The sequence below is a fragment of the Phyllopteryx taeniolatus genome, chromosome 12 (genome assembly GCF_024500385.1).
Source record: "Phyllopteryx taeniolatus isolate TA_2022b chromosome 12, UOR_Ptae_1.2, whole genome shotgun sequence".
NCBI classification, from domain to species: domain Eukaryota; kingdom Metazoa; phylum Chordata; class Actinopteri; order Syngnathiformes; family Syngnathidae; genus Phyllopteryx; species Phyllopteryx taeniolatus.
Genome location: NC_084513.1, coordinates 19,923,906 through 19,945,214, shown reverse-complemented (window position 1 = coordinate 19,945,214; position 21,309 = coordinate 19,923,906). Strand labels below are relative to the sequence as shown.

Sequence of the window (21,309 nt, the reverse complement as noted above, 5' to 3'; positions counted from 1 at the left end):
CAGTTCTGTAGTCCGGAGTTCAAATCTCAGTCTCGGCCTTGCTGTGTGGACTTTGCATATTCTCCCCTCACCTGCGGGGGCATTCTAAGGGGAGTCCAGCTTCGTCCCACATTCTCAAAAAATGTTTCTTAGATTCAGTGAAGACAGACTCTAGCTGAACCCTAATGAAGACAAGCACTATTGAAGGTGGACAGATGGGTGGGAGGTAAACACTTGATTTATTTGATAAAATCTAATTTTGTCCCCTTTTCTGTATAATTCCTGATAAGAAGTGTGCCAGGCAGGAAAAAAGGGGAATAACATCATCATGATAGTGTCGCATCACTGGACAAAGACCTACCTTCCCTTAATGCATCACACTAAATGACAGTGAGTGATGTCATCTTTCCAGCTCCCACTTTCAGTGCAAATCCAGACTTTTGGACAGGCCCATTTTCACTGCCGGTTCAAATGGTTGCATAACGTGAGAACGACAAGATGCCTAAAAAGAAGGGAAAGAAGGGCAAAGGCGCAGGGGAGGACCCCAGCCTGCGCCCGCAAATCCTGAGGGACAAGCTGAAGAAGGAGGATGCATACACAGCGGGGAACGCTGTGAAGCTGAAGGACACATATCGGCTCGGCCTGCGCGGCAACCGCTGCGATCAGCTCAAGGAGGACATAGTGGCCCTCCGGCGTACGTTCGAGCGACGGGACCAGGACCTTAACCGCGCCGTGGAGAGGTTCGCGTGTGGCGTGCAGGAGGGTGAACGTCTCTCGGCGCAGGTCTGGCGCGTGCACCGCGAACACGTCGAGCGCCTGCGTGCCATGCAGGAGAAGCGGCTTAACTTCCTGCAGCAGCAGTGGGACATGGGTCAGGACGCTTCGGGCCACAGGCTGGAGTTGCTGAGCGAAAGAATGGCCACCTACTTTCTGCAGTCGCGCGTGGGTTTCGAGGACACCGTGGTCCACCTGGAGCGTCACCACCAGCAGGCCTTGGCGACCATCCACATGCTGTACAGCGAGCCCATGGAGGCCCACTCGGTGTACGAGAAGAGGAAAGCTTTCGAGGTGGAGGAGTGCTTCTTGGACCAGAACGTGCAGGTCCTCAAGAACCAGAAGGCCGAGGAACGCTACCTCCACGAGATGGAGAACGTGGAGCGCATGGAGGCCAAGAAACAAGTCTCGGTGACCACGTCCAAGAAGGGCGTGGCGCTCTACAACACCATCATCGAAGTGCAGTCCCGACTGGAGGCCACCGAGAAGAGCAACTCCACCATGACGGCCAAGCTGACGGCGGCCCGCAACGACGCCAAGGCCAAGATCCACATGCTCCTCAGCCAGATGGCTCGCGACCGCGTTCCCGTCCAGATGATGATCAACGAGGTGAGCGTGCACAGCAATGCCGCCGCCAACAGCCTGCGGTTGATCATCGCCAAGGGCGCCTGGCTCCTGAAGGTGGCCGAGATGTGTCGCCACTTAGAGGCTCAACAGAAGGAGGAGCAGGTGGCCGCCAAAGAAGTGGCGGCAGAATTCAGTACGCGGCTGGTGGCGCCTTCACACATGTTCGAGTTCCCCGAGCTGATGAAGCGCTACAATGGCGCCCGGCTCCACCAGGACGACCTGAAGCGCCGCAGCAAGAACCTCCAGCGGGAGAACCAACAGCTGCAGCTGCTCACGCGGCAACGCCTCGAAGCCAAGACCCTAAACCCGGACACCCACAACGGACCCTACAACCCCCTGCTGGTCAAGATGGCCCCCGTCATGGAGAAGGACGCCATCAAGCAAGTGCGCTGCGTCATCGAGGGAGTACAAGCCATCAGAATACTCTCCATCAATGAGTGAAGACGAACATGACGGGTGTAACAAACCAGGGGTGGGACAGAATATTTGTTATACTGTATATTCCATCACAATACAATATCAATACACCTGAATCAGATATCAGTACAGTGACTATGTCAGACGGCCAAGTGTGTGCCAATAGTCATTACTTTGTTTTATTAAACCAAGCCTTTAGTTTCATTTACTGTATTTTGCAACGAACTCACATTTCTGTTTTAATAAATCAGGTCTTTAGTTACATTGATGTTGCAACATATGGTAACTTAACGTTACTTCGCTTGAATAATGCAAGTCTCTACAGAGTTTAATAGCTGTTTGAACATTTGTTAACGCCCCCCACTCACACATTTTTTTAGTATTTGGGATGTAAAATTATTTGTATGGTGCCTCAGTAAACGTGAAATATGAATTAAAATCATCCACGCATTCCTGAGTTCCAGACGTTTTTCTGCCAAGAGGCCTGAATTAAGATCATTTGAATTTCTCAAGCTTATCTACGTCACAGATCTCCGAGCCAGTGCTGTCCACGTGTGCTCACACAATTGGGTGTTCTACACAGAGGCAACCAATCATGAAAGGGGAGCGGTTTTAGCCAAATATGGACAAAACCGATACAAAACTGGGTCAAACAGAAGTTCTGTGTCAGAGGGTCCTTTCAGGACACTCTTAAGACAAAACAAAAGGGTTTTTTGAAATAAAATTGACATTTTTATACTAAGTCCATGTTAGAGAGTCACTTTATGGAGGTGTAAATAGCCAAAATATGGGACCTTTCAATATATGTTGCAATGTATGGTAGATATTCGGTAGCTATTCTGAAATGAGCCGTCTTAGTAAAAATGTTCACCACCATTAATGTACAGCAAAAAAAAAAAGCCTTGCTCACTAGAGGGTGCTGTGTGTCCAACCCAACGGTACCAACTGGTTCTCTCTCCTCTCACGTCTCCCCTCTGTGTGGGTCCACTCCACTGCAATCTGGAGCTTCAGCCTGCTGCTGAACATTTGCGCTCACAATTGGAAACACACACGTCGAGGGAAAAAGACTCTTTTGTTCTCTGTGTGATGTTCGGAAATCACTGTTACTGATATGTGATATGTTGCTGAGGTAAAACACCCCCCCCCCCACCCCCAGCGTTGTCAGGACACAAGCAGAGGTGAGTGTCTTATTTTGGATTTACTCCAGAGAAGTCAATGTTATGGTTTAATAATGTATAGTTTCATGTCATGTTTTGGTCACTTTTAAAAGGGCTGTGATTTTTGCAACCATATTTTTTTTAACTGGCCAATAGTCATTTATTAAAATGCCGTCAGCATTTGATTCAATTGTACGTCTGCTATTTTCTGTTTTATTGCGACAGTGCTTAACAAACCACCCCCGAATCGAGTTTATGGCACAGCTCGCCTAAAAAAAAAAAGAGCTTAGTAATTACCAAACTAATTCGTTTAGGTTTCTATAATGGTCAATACACCTGCATGTAGAAATTCTTTGACTCAAATTATATTTTTAATGATAAATTGTAAATGTTACATTTTAGGAATTTTCAAATTCACTGTTTTCCTTCTTTTTTGTTGTTGTTTTTTTTTGCCTTACACTACCTTAATTTGTCCATGATGTTGGTTGAGATGGTGTATTGTACCATTAGCAGTCTGAATGCTAAAGCATTATTTTCCCCTCACCAGATCTTCATCTTCCCTGTTAAATGAGCAATGATGATGATGATGATGATCCGGGCCTCCTGTAGGAAAGGTCTGCAGGTGTGTTTGCTCCTTGTGCTGGTGGCAAAACTACAGGGTAAATATACATCATGTTCAAACTCTCAATCCATGAATTCAAGCATTGTAGAAAAGTTTGTTTATTTCAATTGTTCCATTCATAATGTGAAATATTAAATATTATATGTATAGAACGCAGCTATTCACAGTGCTTTGATAGCTTATGTCCTATATTAATAGTTGAAACTGAAACTATACAAAAAACACTGACCCCAAAACACTAATCTTGCAACATTACCCTTAATATAAATAAATACCTTAGAGATGATTTAATTTAGAAAAAAAGTGCACATGTACATGCACATGGCGACAACTTCCCGGGATAACACAGGCTAAGCTTAGCTCCTTCCTGACATATAAAGTCTGTTGAGATGTATAACTTTAACTCATTCACTGCCAGCCTTCACAGTTAACATGGATATTTGACTTCTAAAGCCGTCAATGGCAGTGTATGTGTTTTAACTTACTTTCTTGGACCAGCTGCACTATCCATCCATCCATCCGTCCATTTTCTACCGCTTATCAGAGGTCAGGTCGCAGTGGTAGTAGCTTTAGCAGGGACGCTCAGCCTTCCCTCTCCCCAGCCACTTCATCCAGCTCTTCCGGAGGGATCCCGAGGCGTTCCCAGGCCAGCCCAGAGACGTAGTCTCTCCAGCGTGTCCTGGGTTGTCCCCGGGGTCTCCTACCGGTGGGACGTGCCCGGAACACCTCACCAGGGAGGCGTCCGGGAGGCATCCGAATCAGATGCCCCATCCACCTCATCTGGCTCCTCTCAATGTGGAGGAGCAGCGGCTCTACTCTGAGATCCTCCCGGATGACCCTATCTCAAAGGGAGAGCCCGGACACCCTGCGGAGAAACTCATTTCGGCCGCTTGTATCCGGGATCTTTTTCTTTCGGTCACGGCCCACAGTTTGTGACAATAGGTGAGGGTAGGAACGTAGATCGACCGGTAAATCCCCTTTCGGCTTAGCTCCTTCTTTACCACAACGGATTGATACAAAGTCCGCATCACTGCAGACGCTGCACCGATCCGCCTGTCGATCCCTGTGGGACCACAACCCCAGTCTGCCAATCCAGATGTCCACGCGATGTTGCAGAGGCGTGTTAACCAGGACAGCCCTACAACATCCAGAGCCATGAGGAACTCCGGGCGAATCTCATCCACCCCTGGGGCCTTGCCACCGAGGAGCTATTTAACCACCTCGGTGACCTCAACCCCAGAGATAGGAGAGCCCGCCTCAGAGAACCTAGACTCTGCTTCCTCATGGGAAGGCATGTCGGTGGAATTGAGGAGGTCTTCGAAGTATTCTCCCCACCGACTCACAACGTCCCGAGTCGAGGTCAGCAGCGCCCCATCCCCACTATACACAGTGTTGGTGGTGCACTGCTTTCCCCTCCTGAGACGCCGGATGGTGGACCAGAATTTCCTCGAAGCCGTGCGGAAGTCTTTCTCCATGGCCTCACCGAACTCCTCCCATGCCCGAGTTTTTGCCTCAGCGATCACCAAAGCTGCATTCCGCTTGGCCAGCCGGGTATGGGTATGGGATGCGTATCAGCTGCCTCAGGAGTGCCACAGGCCAAAAAGGCCTGATAAGACTCCTTCTTCAGCTTGACGGCATCCCTCACCGTTGGTGTCCACCAACGGGTTTGGGGATTGGCGCCACGACAGGCACCGACCACCTTACGGCCACAACTCCGGTCGGCCGCCTCAGCAATGGAGGCGCAGAACGTGGTCCACTCGGACTCGATGTCCCCCGCCTCCCCCGGAACATTAGCAAAGTTCTGTCAGAGGTGGGAGTTGAAAGTCCTTCTGACAGATACACTAGTACTGCGAAAAGTTGAGTTTCCGCGAATATGGTAATATCATGAATGGACAAATTTGAAATAGTAAACTGCAAATATGCTAGGGACATATTCATTAAATATATAGGAAAATACTTTTTAGCAGGCCAATTCCTACCTAATTTCGGTATTTTATAAAAAGAAAGAAAGAAATAATTTTATGTAATATTGATTTTTAGGTATTCAAATATTTCACTCAGTGTGTAATCGATGGTAATACATGATATTCAGTTCGATGCACCTATATATTCTATTATAATTATATATATATTATTATATTAAGGTAAAGTAACAGCACCAGTGCGAGTGCAGGCCGACGTGGGGAAGCCCTTCACTTTGACGTGCGCCCTCTTGAAGGACAGAGGCGACGCTGTGCGGCACGTGCAATGGCTGGACGTAAACAACCAGACGCTGCTCAGCTACCAGCCGGGCAACAGCGACAGTGTGAGCGGGCAGCAGCACGTGGAGCTCACACCCTCCTCGAAGGACACCTCGTCCGTCACCATCCAGAGAGTGAGCTTCCGGGACGAGGGATGCTACACGTGCATCTTTGACATGGTCCAATCTGGTGCCAAACAAGGACGCACCTGTCTGACCGTCACTGGTGAGTAAGGCCCGCTTTGTGCCGATGACGTTGACGGAGAAGCATAAAGTACATTAACATTACTGAATTTTTTTTAATGTAGTAGTAGTAGTAGTAGTTTAACACTTACATTATCAGTCAAATCTGCCTTTTGTTTGAATGTTGAAAGATTTCCCATAGGAGATAATGGCAATAGAAAAAAATCTTTCCCAAGATCAAACTGCCACCACCATATAACCGTTTCTAACTGGACAGGCAATTCATTGTTTGTTTTTGTTTTTTATTAACTTAACTGCCAAGTATCTGTAAAATTAAGTTAACCAACGTTAATAGAGAAAACTAAATCTCATTGAATGACAAAAAATTGTGACCTTTGGTAGGAATTTAACATTCGTAACTATCACTTAAGCATTAGCAGTCTTTGATGTATTTATTTATTTGGCAACGCTTCTCCTCCATTTGGCATTTGTTTAATTTCAGAGGGCAGTGATAAAGCTTCCAAAAGTCCATCTGCCTAGTTTCTATCGCGCTTCTCCTCATTAGGGTGATGGCTGAACTGCAGCCTATCCCAGCTGGCTTTGGGCCAATCACAGGGCTTCTTCCAAAAGTAATTTTCCATCATTTTCTGCATATGTGTGTTGGATTGAATTTAAACTCATCTGTTTTTGTTTGTTTGTTTGTTTGTTTGTTTGTTTGTTTGTTTGTTTGTTTACAATCAGTGAGCGTTGATTAAGCCCAGAAATCAAGCGCACTCTTGCAGTTGTAAATCCAGGCCACATGGAAGACGTCTTGTCTCTCTTTGAGGTCCGAATGAGTTATGATCATGGTGACAGGAAACGATCTCCTCCCCGGGAGAAGTTCAGATGCTCAATTTCAAAGCCGCTTTCACTCAACGCTTCTCATGTAATATCTGCTGCGAGGCCTCCTGGGGAGTGACAGCACATTCCTTTTAGTATGAAAAAGCTTCGGATTGGTCCAAGGAAATACGACTGAGATGTGTTACGCATCCTTTTCTTTCTTTATTTTAATTTTTTTTCAGTATAGATAGAATCAAAGCAACATCACCCAAAATAGTGATTAATGGAAATAGGAATAATCCGTTCCAATCTCAAACTATTCACGAAGCATAAAACTTCTATTAACTATACAGGCAATGTTTAAAGTAAAATATTAACATCATACAAGTGTAAAATGTAAAAACAATAAAACACCAATTTCTCACATTGAAAATCATGGGGAACGCTTTATTATGTGCACTGGTAATGTTCTGTAATGTAACATTCAAGTGTCAAAAGAAGTTAACTGTTGACATCAAGACATAAAAACAATAATAAATCCAAACAAGTTGTATGGTGTTTTTTTAAATACTCAAATACACTTAAATGATACAACACTCAGTCATAATATGAAGGTGAGTTGTATCTGTATAATATTAAAACAGCAAAAGAACAATGTAATAAGAAATCATCTGGTCCAGGTTCAAACTGCCAGCATCAAAAACCCCTTAAAAAATGTACACGCAGTGCTATAAGTAACATTTGAACATCCTTAACTGTCATACAAGTGTAAAAAAGGTTACACCAGCTTCACATTCCGCATTCCCACACCATGCATGTGAGCGCCATTGAAGACTGAATTGTCCATAGGTGTGAATGTGAGCATAAAGAATTGTTTTTCTTTACGTCCCTTGCGATTGGCTCGCGACCAGTCCAGGGTGTATACCCCGCCTCTCGCCCAAAGTCAGCTGGGACAAGCTCCAGCTCACCTGGGGCCCAAACGTGGAAAATGCACTCATTGCAGACGTATTACACACAGATCATGTAACATGCATGACAAAGCTCTGTGGGTTTTCGAGATGAAAAAGAACTTCAGCCTGAGCGCCGGACAATTATGCTGAGGCGTAGCAAGGTATGTTCATAAAAGGCAGAGAACCGTGCTCACTCCACTAAGCACAAACAGCTGTGGCCCATTAGCTTTCTGTGTCGGTCTCATATTTTCAAAATATTTGCTCTGCAACCGAGGAGGTGCCGAGAGCACGACCGCTGACGGTAGACATGTCAAAATAATTTAAGGAGCGGAGGAAATAAATAAATAGTCAGGTGAAAGGAGTGCAAAGGGTCAGGGTGGAGGCAAAATAAACAAAAAACGCATAACGATGTGCTAACGTGATGAGAGTGGAATCAGTGCTTCACAGCTGACAACGTCCAAGCGGTTCATATCTCAAAACCGCTTTTCCCATCGGAAATAACGTATGTACATTTTAAGAGAGACTTCGACCGCTGTATAATACAGCTAAACTTGAAAACAACTTTCAGATCACGTTCCCTATTACTGGGCCAACAATTCAGTGCTTGGTGAATTGTGCTTCACAATGATAATAACGGGCGTCCCGCTGGTCGCGGGGCCGAGGGGGGAGGAAAAAAATTCAAGGGAACCTGCCAGGGTGACTTGTCGCGCTGGCCATGGCCGCTTACACGTGAGCGCGCCGACAACCTGCTGAAGCGCACCGAGGTGGGAAGAGCATATCGATGTGGCGCAAATGAAGCGAAGGAAAGATGAGAATTCCAATCAGAGCAAAGCTCATTTACATGTCGCATAATAATGAGAGATCAGACCAGAAAAGACCAACTAGAATAGCTGGAAAAAGGACAGTTTGGGCATTTTCCAAACAAAATTATCATCTAAACACAATTTTTAAAAAAGCATCAAAGATTATAAAAAAAGTATTTATAATAATGTTGGAACTGGGTCCTTTAACCATTTAATACAATAAACGACAATATTTTTAATGTATACATTGTTTATTTTACTAATATTTTGACTGTTATTTACGACAAATCAATTTACCAATTATTTATTGAGCTAAACGAACACAAAACAAATTTAAAATGGATAAGTATGTTTTAATTAACCAATTTTAGGGGGGGGGGGGAGGCTAAATTATTGCAACAAATAATACAGGACTCTTGAGAATGTAAATGCTCAGTGGGCCGGGTTAAAGAACAGAGCAGGGCAATATGTGGCCCCCGGGCCATATTTTTCCCACCACTGCTTTAGATGCGCAATGAGCCCAAGTTTGCGCTTGTATGTTGCTCATCACACTCTTCTTCTTTGCCATTCCTGTTTCCCTCCGGTCTTCTATTCACTGACCGCTCTCCCTCCACATGTTCCCCTGGCAGCGTCAGTGACAGCAGACAGCAACAAGACGGCGGTGAGCGGGAAGAAGGCGTCCCTGTCGTGCTCTTACGGCTTGCCCGAGAAGGTGCAGCAGGTCAGCTGGCGCTACGCCTCGGCACCGGGGGGGCTCTCCTCGGACGTGGCCTCCTACGCCGACAGGAGCGACCCCGTGATCGAGCCCGCCTACCAGGGTAGGGTGTGGCTCAGCACCTCCCTGTCGGACAGCACGCTCACCATCCAGCCGGTGGCCATCCGCGACGAGGGCTGCTACACTTGCTTGTACAGCACGCATGCGGACGGGCCGAAGAGCTCCACTGTGTGTCTCTCCACGTATGGTGAGCAGGCTAGCTCAGACAATGTTAATATTTGTGTTTCTCTTGTCATTGTGAGTTGTGTCAAGTTTGTAGAATTGATTATTCTGTCGATTATTCCATCGATTAATTGAATAATCGGCTAAAATTTTATGTTTAGTGCAAAGAAAAAAAATTCCCCCGATTCTTGGTTATTTAGCATTGTTTCATGATTAAACAAAACCAAATAAACAACAATTAAGCAATATCATGAGCGGTCGTGATGTTGTACTCACTAATCTTTTTGAAACTGAGAGCTACGTCTTGTAGCTCAATAAAAACAATAGTCCTAAAAGCACATTTTTCATTTTTGGGGCTGGCTTGACTGGAACCAAGAAGGGGCCAGAGGGAGGGCCATGCACAGTGTTAGTGGGGGCCTGCCCCCCTCCTCTCTCCTAGAACCGCCACTGCGTACGAAGCCAATGTTAGCATGTATAATTTTTTTTTTTGTGCAATTTCTAGCGATGAATCTCAATAGCTTCTTTCACACAGTGATCACGTGGACAAATAACACAATGCTAAAGCTAATTGACAGATTTTTCTAATGATGGAAAAATCAAGAGGCTATTGTAACATTTGAGGCTGCACAACTAAATATGACCCCAAAAACACATTCTAATGTTACCTTAGCGTGTGTGTATTTTTTGGTGGTATATGTGTGAAAGAGGCTATAATTTGTCACACGGTGGTTTACCAATTAACACATGCTAATGTTCCCGCAGTTTCCGTAGTTTTCTCCGGTGCTAATTTGAACTGGGCTCGTCTTATGAAATTCCTGATGAAGCACTTGAGACAATAAGAGTATGGAAAATTTCTGTTCAAGCTCAAGCTCAAGCTCAAGCTCGCGTGTGTGTTTGTTTGCGTCTGTGTGTGTGTGTCTGGGTGGGTGGGACAACAAGAGCCAGCTCCCTTTGGACTTCACAGGAGAGTTGTGCATGTCTGAGACTTAAAGCAGGAATGTTGATCTTGTCTTCCTGGCTCCTTTTGTAAGGAGCGCTGCGGAGCAAACGGTGCGGCTGAGGCCCTGACGCATGACTGTCGTCAGTGTTGTCAGCGCACAGTGGCCGGCCTGTGTGCTTTGTCTCAACTTGGCTCTCCGGTTCCCATTGCCTCGCTCTCTACTTCTATAAACACATGTGCTTTTGTTTGGAACACTACAGTACAGTACAGTAGGTGTTTCTTTTTGTCTAGCACAATGAGCATTTGGATTGTTTTCCACCATGACACCCTCCCTGCCGTCAAGTGCTGCTCTAGAAAAAGTGAGGCCACATACACTGAGTGCTGCACATTAACAGTAATAACTGAAACACTTGGCTTTTCCGTAGTTACAGTAATACCTCGACGATATAACTTCAAATATGGATAAATGTCCATAATCAATCAGTATTAATAATACTAATATTTTATATAATATATAATAATTTACAGTCAAAAACACAAGACATAAACAAAAAATGAAATAAAACAATCTAATAAAGTTACATAAAAAAAAACTCGTAAACGCCGCGCACACACACACGCAATAGTAATAATAATTAATTAATTCATATGTTGCAGACCTTTTCAAAATATTTTCAAATATGTGTAAACCATAAATAGAGTAAAACTGAAAGAAATTATAAAAATAACAAATATAATTTATAATTTCAAAACACCATTCGCATACACACACACACACACACACACACACGCACGTGCATGCACACACACAAACATATCTTTGGATTTTTTTTGACAGTATTTTATAACAGGGAAATCCCATTGATGTAATACATTAAAATATTGTGCTTTAGACTCACTCTGCTATATTTTGCATGCATAATTTACGCAATTTTTTTTACCATGTACTTCTTCAATATGGGACTAATGTATCTTTTTTTTTACATGCTCCTCGTTTTCCATTTCTTTTCTGTACTTCATCATCCAAAAATCTCAGTTGAGATTTTGTTGGGGCACAAATAACAATTTCAAATGTGAATAAAATACAATATACAATTCTATCATTAAAGTTCGAGCCAGCGTATTATAAAGGCTGAAATGAACTTTTCAGTGAAATCACGGGCAGCGTCTGAAAGTACCATGTCCAAATAACTGCGGCTAAATTACACGTAGCTGCCAACATAAATGTTCCAGTCGACCATTCCTCCGCAGAACAGCAAATTGAAAACAGACAGAGATTCTCGTATGGATCTTCTGGAATTCACGTAGCTAAACCTGCTCTGGGAGCTTGGACTTTGTTTCTTTTTCCACAGGTTTATCTTGCAAGCACAATATTGCCGCTAAATGCGGTACACCTGCAAAATCCAAATCAACAGCTGAAGCAAAAATCGTGAATTGTCATGTTTGATTGTACAATATTTAGTATTGTGCTTTGCAACTGAACTGATCGCGTTGTGTGCTGTCCATCAAACATAAGTAGAGTCGCCGAAAAAAAATGGACTCAAGTAAGATTAATGTTACTTTCAAACAATATCGCGCAAGTAAAAAGTAGTCGGAGTAGTGGTTTCAAAAGTTTAAATGCAAATGTATTGAACTCAAGTTAAATACAACTGAACTGTCGTTAGGCAGAGATTATTTTGTGTGCCAGTAGAGGGAGCGTGGTGTGTGTACCGCACTTTTGAGAATCACTGGCCTAGATGATTTCCACTGTCCCAGTTCGTCTTTTTTCACTTGAAATATTGTTTAAATCAACCCCAGTCATTTTTAGATGGACAAACCATACATCAGAATCAGAATCATCTTTATTTGCCAAGTATGTCCAAAACACACAAGGAATTTGTCTCCGGTAGTTGGAGCCGCTCTAGTACAACAGACAGTCAATTTACAGAACACTTTGGAGACAGAAAGACAAAAATAGATGCAGAGTCCTCTAGCACATGGCTAAAGACATGACAATACAACGGAAACATCACTGCACGCCGTTCAAGCGGTGTTGGAATGAGTTTATAGTCGGTGTATGGATGATAAATAATCAAGATTGCTGGCAGAAAACGAAATTTTGCTTTGCTTTCATTCATTCTTCTCATTGTGTTTGTACTAGCGCTGCCCAAACCTCAGGTGAGCTACAAGAGCACGTCGGCCGGCGTGATCGAGGCCAACTGCAGCGCCGTGTCGCGCCCCCCCGTGGAGATGGTGTGGAACGTGGAGCGGGACAACCGCACCATGGGCCCGCCAGTCACCACGCTGCTGCCGCAGGACGACGGCACCACACTGGTGGTCAGCACCCTCACCCTGCGCTCCGGCCTGCTCAAGGACGTGTCCGTCAAGTGTTTGGTGCACCACAGGGGGCTCGAGGTCCCCATCGCCGTATCCATGAACACCAAAAGTCAGTCTGAACGCCTGCACCCTGAGAATGTCGCCGCAAATATCAATCCTCTTCGGTTATGACTTATCGTTTGAGCAGAGCAGGAAGCCCGTTGATTTCACAGGCTAACGTGCGTGTCATGTCCTCGCAGTCGGGACGGCCCTGGCCATCCTCATCTCAGTGACCACAGTGGCGGCTCTGCTGGTGCTGGCCCTCTGCTTCTGTCTCTGGAAGTGCTTCCTGCGCAAAGAAGGTGAGCCTGTCCATTCATCGGTTTTAAACGACTGTGTCATTAATCTAAAGTCAGTTTTGAATGAGTTCAACAGGAAACGTGCGGGTGGCGTAATAGGAACTCGAAACAGACGGAATGGAAGAAACATTCATCAAAATAAGTCCACGGTCTCTCAAATTAATTATATGTTGACTCTGTTACAGCGATGTAACATTTTGACAAGAGTACTTTGGATTAGGATCAAATCAAACTTGGTGCCGCCTGCCGGGTTTGAACTAAATCAGAATTTGAGACAAACTGCCAAATTTACCGGAACACATTTTTTTCAACTGAGATTGACTCTCTGCTCGCATTTGTTGCAGCCGACTGATGACTTCAGCGCCGCCTCACAGCATCTCATCATCGAGGACCGACATTTACACCTCCACACGATGTCAATCACGATCGTTGTTTTTAGGGGTCGCCGACCTTACGACATTCATCTTTACGTGTACGTCTGACTCCTTAGAAACGTTCAAAGTCAACCTTTTTGCTCGCTTGGGATACACACGGTTGTATTTTTGTCAGTCTAGCAGAGAACCAACAGGTTAAAGTTGGGCTGTGATATGTATCCATACAAAGAACACTTGTAATCCAAATAAAGACAAAACCATGACAATGTACCTTGTTACATGACGGTGATGCAAAGCCTAGGAAAATAAAACTATTTTAAAATATACTGTATCGCTTTCTAGCTACTGTTTGAGTTTTGAGTTCAGCTTCCTGTCCTTACACTGGATTTTTTTAAAAAAAACCAAGAAATACAAAGAAATTCCACTGTGAAGTGTTCAAGGTGGCAGCCAGATGCTCGCCTCCTTTCATTCTGAGTCGTCTCGATGATTGACTCTGTTCGGAACAATTTTATTCGGAAAGCTCACAGTTTTTTTGCACACATGCAGTGCATACTTCACATTCAACATATGGGAGCGCTCATGTATATTGATGACTTTCTCTATTCTCAGCCAATGAATGCACTGATAAAAAAAAAAAACATGATGTCTGCCTCTGTGATGTCCATGTGAGCCCGATGTGCGCACATTTGCTTGCTTTGTCCTCACTAATCCTTTGTCATCAAACAAATATTAATAAGAACCAATGTGGGCTATAATTGGTTCATGTTGTGCGTATGCCTGAGACCATTAATACAGAAGGCTTTATAGTCTTTTCCAAAAGACTCTGAAGAAGATCAGTGCTTTTTAACAGCGCCGTCTGGTGGGGGAAAAAAGATAGATGGCTCGCTACTTTAGCTGGATGGATGGATGGATGGATGGACGGATGGAAGACAGCATTGACTGTGGTTTACCTCCAGGCCTTAGCAAGCAAGACAAAAGTTGATGAGTCAAAGGAAAGTGGACTTGCCGATGATTTCTTCACACATACGCACAGTGACTTTGCACTTGCTGAAAACAGGAAGTGCAGGTGGCGTGCTGATGTATCTTGTGACAAAAATCAAATTTTCGCTTCTTTCTATAATGTCGCAATACATTGGCTGCACCTGCAAAACTTAGTGTTTGGAAAGTTCCTACAAATACAGGATACATTTTTTTTATTAACAGAAGTGTTTCAATTAAAGAACACTGTTATCCAAAGTGCGCAGTGGCTTTCCAAACACCCTGTACAAACGTTTTAGTGTTGTCAACCAACCTAAAGTGTGTCTAAACATACAGTTTAGGACAGAATAGAAATGTTCCATACCGTGTACTTTATGTCAAACATAACCGCATCCAATGTATTCTATAGTAAAAGCATGATGTGCTTTTACCCAACTGCATTTCTAGTTGTTAACATAGCACAAGAGTATTGGGCTTCACGCACTGGGCAAGTGCTGCGTTTTTGTTTGTTTGTTTCCTCCACATCATGAGTTATAGATGGAGTTGACACGTTGAACGTAGCTGGCATAAGGCTCCACTTCCTCTACATCCTCTTTCTGAAAAACAGAAACAAACAAAAAAAAAACACACACACACACAGACAAAACGAGAGGAGTCATTCTCGAAATGTAAAAGCATGCACAAAATAGGAAGACACCAAACCAAGAAAAAAAAAAAATCTAAAAACACCTACAGGCTCTGATACGGATGGAGAGCAGTCGGCGAGTGGGCAGCGTCTGGGAGCGGAAACGAAAGTGTTCAGTGTTTGGGGAACCATTTAGTCACATTTAAAAGGTAATAAAGAAATCGAATGAAAAATTACAAAAACGACATTTTTTAAAATACAATGCAGAGTGAGTAAAATAAAACACATAGGAAGTAGATTAAATGGACGGAAATATAGATTTAGAAATGAGACATAACAAGGAATTAAATGAAATAAAGGAAATTTAAGTGAATTGATATAAAAAAAATAAAGTCATAATATCGTTGGTAAATAATACAATAAAATATAAGAGATACATTTAAAAACCTTTTTAAAGAAACAAAAAAAAAATAATAGAATAGAATAAATTACAGAACAATAAATAAAATACAGAGATTAAATTGAAATGAAAATAAAGGAAGTCTAAAATTTGATGAAGTAAAATAGATGAAATGAGAAATAAAATGAATACATTAAATCTAAAAATGGATCAAATAAAATGAGATAAGTAATATAGGAATACAAGCAACAAAAACAATACATCGAAAGTCTCACCTGAGCATGATTTGCTTCTGATATATAAAGAATAATGCAGCCAGAACCATTGGGACTGCGAAAACTATAAGAATGAACACCGTGGTGTAAGGAAAACCTGCAGGGGCGGGGGGGGGGGGGTGTCAAAGAAAAGAAAAAGTAGTCACATTTTCAAAAAGGCATATGTATAATAAACACAGTGGCACCATTATCGAATAATTTTGACTCGGCTCCGATCCAAATTGCACATGTTACAGCAATTTGAATTCAGCACGAAGAATCCCTTCAACCATTCAAATGAGTCACTAACAACTCGAGTGGGCTAACTCCATTTTTGTTACTTTGCAGGAGAGATGTAAAGTTTCATGGCTTTATGTCAGATCAGTTCAGTTCTTTTTGAGAACGCGTTACAAGTAATTCGATTCCGAGTAATCGTTTGTGTGCTTGTCTGACGATTTCGCTTATCGATTCCTCTTTGAAAACAAAACAAATGGGAAAGAACCAGCGATAAGCAGTATCGATAATGAAATTGGAATTGCTAAATTCTTATTCATTTCCATCCCTACTAATACTAACATGCAGATGCAGTGGCATGCCCAAGTTAAACCGATACTGACGTTCTGAGTCTCCCATCGATTTCTGTCTGGCATGCTGCATGGGCGCAGCCATCTTGGAAATGGGATTTGGCACAATGTTGCACTGATGAATCAGGAAAAGTCCTTCGTGCAATAAAGGACTTCTCCCAAAACGTCGAAATAGGAACCAAACTTGGATTTCGACCAGAATCTGTAAGATATGTCTTTTCGCGATTAAAAATGACACAAACGGAGTTAGCCCGCTCTTGTTCTCAGATAAGGTTGTACTGATGTAGAACCTTAACACAGTGTGAGTAAACGTGGTGTCCTTTGTGCTTCGTAGATGTTAGTCACTCGGTGTCTTTGCATGTGACAAAAACAAAATGTCCCTCATCTTCTTCTGACACCAAATGAAGAACACCAAGCAAAGAGCAAAATGTCTGTGGCACGCAAACCTTTTCCGTGCTTTGGTACCAACATCTTCTCCGCTCGCCAGAACGGATGCTTGATGACGCACGTCACGTTCTCAGCGTTCTTGGTGCCCTCGGGTAGTTTTAGGCGGCTTTCCACGGAGAACAGTCCACCGGAACTCCGCTGCGTCTCCACGGAAGACGAGTTCCCGGCGTGGCGCCACGTGACGGCGGCGGCCGGCTTTCCTCCCTCGGCTTTGCACACGGCCACCGTGCTGTTGTCGTCCCTCGATTCCAACCAGGAGGAGATACGGGGAGGAACTGTAGCGGCGCAGACCACAGAACAACCGACAAATGCTGCAGTCCAGACCGACGATGGTGACAGACAGGGAATCTTGGGGAGCGAGACGGTCGATGCCGTCAAAGCGCCGTTTGCATCTCTGAAAATGCTATCGCTAATTTTGGCACCCTTAAACGTACCACTGGTGATATTGTCATGATAAGTCTCATTTAAAAAAATAAGAAGTTGAATTGTATAACGACAGTTGATTTTTGAAATCATACATTTCAGATCATGCAAAGTTGCCCAGTGTGAAAATGTGCCTATAGGTCGCACCTGTGATTGACACGCTGATGTTACAAGTCCGGGTTCCTCCAACGAAAGCCATTTCGCACTTGTACAAGCCCACGTCGCGCTCGGAGAAGTCGGGGATGTGCAGGTAGTAGCAGGCCTCCGAGGCGTTGCGCAGCGACTTGCCGTCTCCGCAGGTGTCCAACCCTCCGCCTGCGATCTGGCTGCTGCTGCCCACCTTACACTGTTTTTGTCCCACCAGGTCCACGCTCCAGATGATGTACATCAAATTTCTCCATGACGAGCTGCTGCAGTTCAGCTCGACTTCGCTGCCCGCGTTGAAAGATAAGTAGATCACTGCCAAAAGTAATAAGAAACGATCGTTATCGAGTTTGCAAACGTTGAACTTTGTACTGGATGACACTGGATTAAGCAGGTGTACGGTACCTAATATTAGGCCAAGTCAGTCCATCATTGAAGGACTTCATTGGAAGTCTGTATAAAACTCACTGCTTACTCATTCAGAAAAAAAGGACAATCATCAGCCAGGTTCTTCACTGGAACTTCTTGCATTGCCGACACCTCCTTCACCCTTCTTTCCACTGACTGTCAACATTCTGACTCATAACTACACTGAGGCACAGACACCATCTAATTTCAGTGCACTTATTATACACTACTATCATAAACGAGGTTGAATCAATACCTCTCTGACCGTGCGAATAAATGATTTTAAAAATAAATAAATGAATACGAAAAAAAAGCATGTCAGTAGAGAAGAGTGCTATTGGTAAGTTACTACATTTCTGGCACATAAATATAAGAAATACGAAACAAATCATGTTGGTAAACAAAATAAATACTTGGAAAATAAAACTGCAAACCACGCATTTGTTTTTAGAAATAATAATACAATAATATAAAACACTAATCAGATAAGTAAATTTATACAGTGCCTCTCTGGCAAACATATGACTGAATCATATGAAATCTAAAATGCTCATTTTATTTGTTCTATTCATACATCGCTGAGCGTGCAAGAATAAATGGTGAACGATGAAATAGAAACGAATGAAAAAAAAAAACGACCTCTTTGCCGCTGTAAAAAAAAAAACGTTTACCAAGAGTGAAAGTAATAAAATACATTACAAACAACTAAATAAAAAAATCTAATGATACTAAAATGTAGTAATACAAATATATATATGAATAATCCTATTAGAAAATAAACACCTCTTGGGCAGTTAAAAAATAAAACAAATGATAAAATAAACTATACATTATGATGTTACAAAAATAAATTGTTAATATAATAATAATAATATGAATAATCCATCAATTTTCTTTACCGCTTATCCACACTAGGGTCGCGGGTGTAATAAAATAAAATAATAATAAACAAACAACTCATGTCAAATGAATAACTCTGTGACTATGTCAGTCCATCATTATTACTGTGTAGATGTAAAGACAGAATTTGTCTTCACAAAGTCTTTGATTTGTACCCACAACGCAGCTGGATTACAGACCTGAGTCCTGAGTCCATGCTCGGCACAGCAACGAGAGAATCACAGCAAAAAACCCCGTCGGCTTCCTCATCTTAAACCATCTTTAACCAGCTACCGGTTAAAGTCTGCCGCGGCTCCTCCGATCCTGAGCATAGAGCGCATTTAAAAGGAACAAGGAGCCTGTGGTCAACTCTACTAATCCCTCCCTTCTTCCTCCTCCACGAACATCTCATACGACGACATGTGATCACACAGGAAGATGACTGCTGCTCTTTGCAGAATTTGTTTTCTCGACTCAGGTGGCTACCTGGATATATGTTAGCATTCCAACTGTCAGCATTTGATCACTTCTCATTTGAATTAGTACCTGACAAGAGTGAAAAAAGTAAAATCCTTAGCAGTCTGCTTTAGCAAGTGATTTGTGCACACTGGCTGTTATCTTGCTATATGTTTGCATATCAATAGGGTTGCATGTTAGTGTTTTATCAATTGTAATTTGAAATGTACTGAAGCACCTGACTACATAGCGAGATAGAAAACCTTTTTCAAATTGCCTGAGTCATTTCTGCATTCAGGCGTCACGGTGGCCGACTGGTTAGAGCGTCAGCCTCACAGTTCTGAGGACCCGGGTTCAATCCCCGGCCCCGCCTGTGTGGAGTTTGCATGTTCTCCCCGTGCCTGCGTGGGTTTTCTCCGGGTACTCCGGTTTCCTCCCACATCCCAAAAACATGCATAAATTGGAGACTCTAAATTGCCCGTAGGCATGACTGTGAGTGCGAATGGTTGTTTGTTCCTATGTGCCCTGCGATTGGCTGGCAACCAGTTCAGGGTGTACCCCGCCTCCTGCCCGATGACAGCTGGGATAGGTTCCAGCACGCCCGCGACCCTAGTGAGGAGAAGCGGCTCAGAAAATGGATGGATGGATGGATGGATTTCTGCATTCAGGTTATCTTGCTGCCAGTCAGCATACCAACTGTCTGCACGTTAGCATGTTTCAGACAGAAAATGTCCTGGAATTAACATCGTAATGTTATAAATAAAACCATATATTTACATTGTTGTCAACTGAACGTCTACATTCCTATCACACGTTGGTTGTTCGATTGTAAATTAATTTATTCACTGGGAGCCCTCCCAGTTCACGTGGAAATTTGCCGTCAATGGCAGTGAATGAGTTAATGGTGGCGGCTTATAAAGACAAAAATCATAGTAGTAGTTCTGACACCACAACACAAACTGGTGATGTACAAGCTCTACATACAAAAGTCAAAATTACACAAAGTGATGCCACCACTTGCTAAAAGTATGAACTAACCACTTGTTATGAGCACTTGGGGCAAATTAATCATAAGTCTGAGGTTCATTTGGTGCACTTTGTCATGTTTGCTGTGGAGAAATAAATCAGAGACAGACGTGTGGGCGGTTCGTACGCAACAAGAAGTGAGAGAAGGGCATTGGAAAGGACTTTTCGTGCCAGCCAAAATGACAAAAGGCATCTATTTCCTCTGTGGTCTAATATTAACCCCATATCTTCCGAATTTTGAGGCAGCAGAGCTTCAGCTGACTGTGAGCTGGCTCACTTGTTTTGCAAGACATCGCAGCTTTTTAGTTACTTCCCCTGGCCTAAAAAAGAGCTTTACATTTTAAGATCAATTTGACTTTAGGGAAGAGGAAGAAAATACATAATCACTATGCAACAACGGCACACTTATGAATGAGTGTGTGACTTAGATAAGACTGACATCCTGTTGATGTCAAAATCAACTTTAGGGCAACTCAATATGGCCTGGAAGATAACAAAACCGTTGTTATTTTCTCATTTCCCAATTTATACAAAAATATAAGACTGTTTGAGTATACTTGATTTGAAATTTATTTTTATGATGACTAAATTCTGTTTTTGCAACGACATGAAACCTTGTCAGTTGTCGAGGATGTTCACACTGACTGTGGCTGACAAAACTAAATTTTAGCATTCTAAATTAGTACGTTTTTAAATTAAACTAAAATGTATTCTTATTTGTAATAATTGATATTACGTTTTCTTATTAATTCATATATTATTTATGTATTACACATAGTATTTACATTATTATTTATTTTTATTAAACCTTAGCCTTTAATTCAAAATTAAAGAGTTATGTTTATTTTATTTTTTTATTTATTTTATTTTTTTTAAGCGTTAAATATTTTGTACTGAAGCAAGAAACATTTCCATATCCTTAACTTACTTGATTGGGTGGCCTTTTGTCGAAGTGCATCTTGGGAGTGGTAGTTGACCTCCCCCTCTTTGACGTTCTCTGCAACGACAGCGTTTGGTTGTTTTTTCGGTCACCATGGTTACACGTCTTCCTGTACTGTCGAGGATGCACTAACTGTTGCTAGCAATCCCAGGAAGCACTGCGCACAAAAAGAAAAAAAAAAAAAGTATATATATATATATATATATATATATATATATATTTTTTTTTAATTTTTTTTTTTTTTTTTAATGAACCAATAAAGCAGCACGG

At 42.8% G+C, this 21,309-nt stretch overlaps 3 protein-coding genes across 7 annotated transcripts; 2 read left to right on the top strand and 1 right to left on the bottom strand.

The window, feature by feature from the left end:
• The first annotated feature begins 148 nt into the window (after positions 1-148).
• On the top strand, positions 149-2,554 carry LOC133486905 (dynein regulatory complex subunit 2-like). Its single transcript, XM_061792735.1, has one exon. The coding sequence runs from the start codon at positions 478-480 to the stop codon at positions 1,819-1,821; it is 1,344 nt and encodes a 447-aa protein (XP_061648719.1). The 5' UTR covers positions 149-477; the 3' UTR covers positions 1,822-2,554.
• A 229-nt stretch (positions 2,555-2,783) lies between these two features.
• zgc:113337 (uncharacterized protein LOC503741 homolog) lies at positions 2,784-13,801 on the top strand. The gene is made up of 7 exons (XM_061793036.1): positions 2,784-2,975; positions 3,502-3,613; positions 5,721-6,041; positions 9,200-9,532; positions 12,588-12,872; positions 13,003-13,104; positions 13,446-13,801. Exons 2-7 carry the CDS (start codon positions 3,529-3,531, stop codon positions 13,451-13,453), a joined length of 1,134 nt encoding a protein of 377 aa, XP_061649020.1. The 5' UTR covers positions 2,784-2,975; positions 3,502-3,528; the 3' UTR covers positions 13,454-13,801.
• On the bottom strand, positions 12,866-21,183 carry si:ch211-214p13.9 (cell surface glycoprotein CD200 receptor 1-A). Of its 5 annotated transcripts, none has more exons than XM_061793041.1 (7): positions 18,818-19,023; positions 17,334-17,645; positions 16,763-17,038; positions 15,754-15,850; positions 15,187-15,229; positions 14,938-15,049; positions 12,866-13,091 (listed from the first exon to the last, which is right to left on the bottom strand). In XM_061793041.1, the coding sequence occupies exons 1-6, from the start codon at positions 18,885-18,887 to the stop codon at positions 14,978-14,980; spliced, it is 870 nt and encodes a 289-aa protein (XP_061649025.1). In that variant the 5' UTR covers positions 18,888-19,023; the 3' UTR covers positions 12,866-13,091; positions 14,938-14,977. The 5 variants fall into 5 exon arrangements, with proteins under 5 accessions (XP_061649025.1, XP_061649026.1, XP_061649027.1 ...); XM_061793042.1 differs by lacking the exon at positions 12,866-13,091 and adding an exon at positions 13,963-14,433 and having other exon boundaries at positions 18,818-19,025; XM_061793043.1 differs by lacking the exons at positions 12,866-13,091; positions 18,818-19,023 and adding an exon at positions 21,028-21,183 and having other exon boundaries at positions 13,963-15,049.
• Between the last annotated feature and the right edge of the window lie 126 nt (positions 21,184-21,309).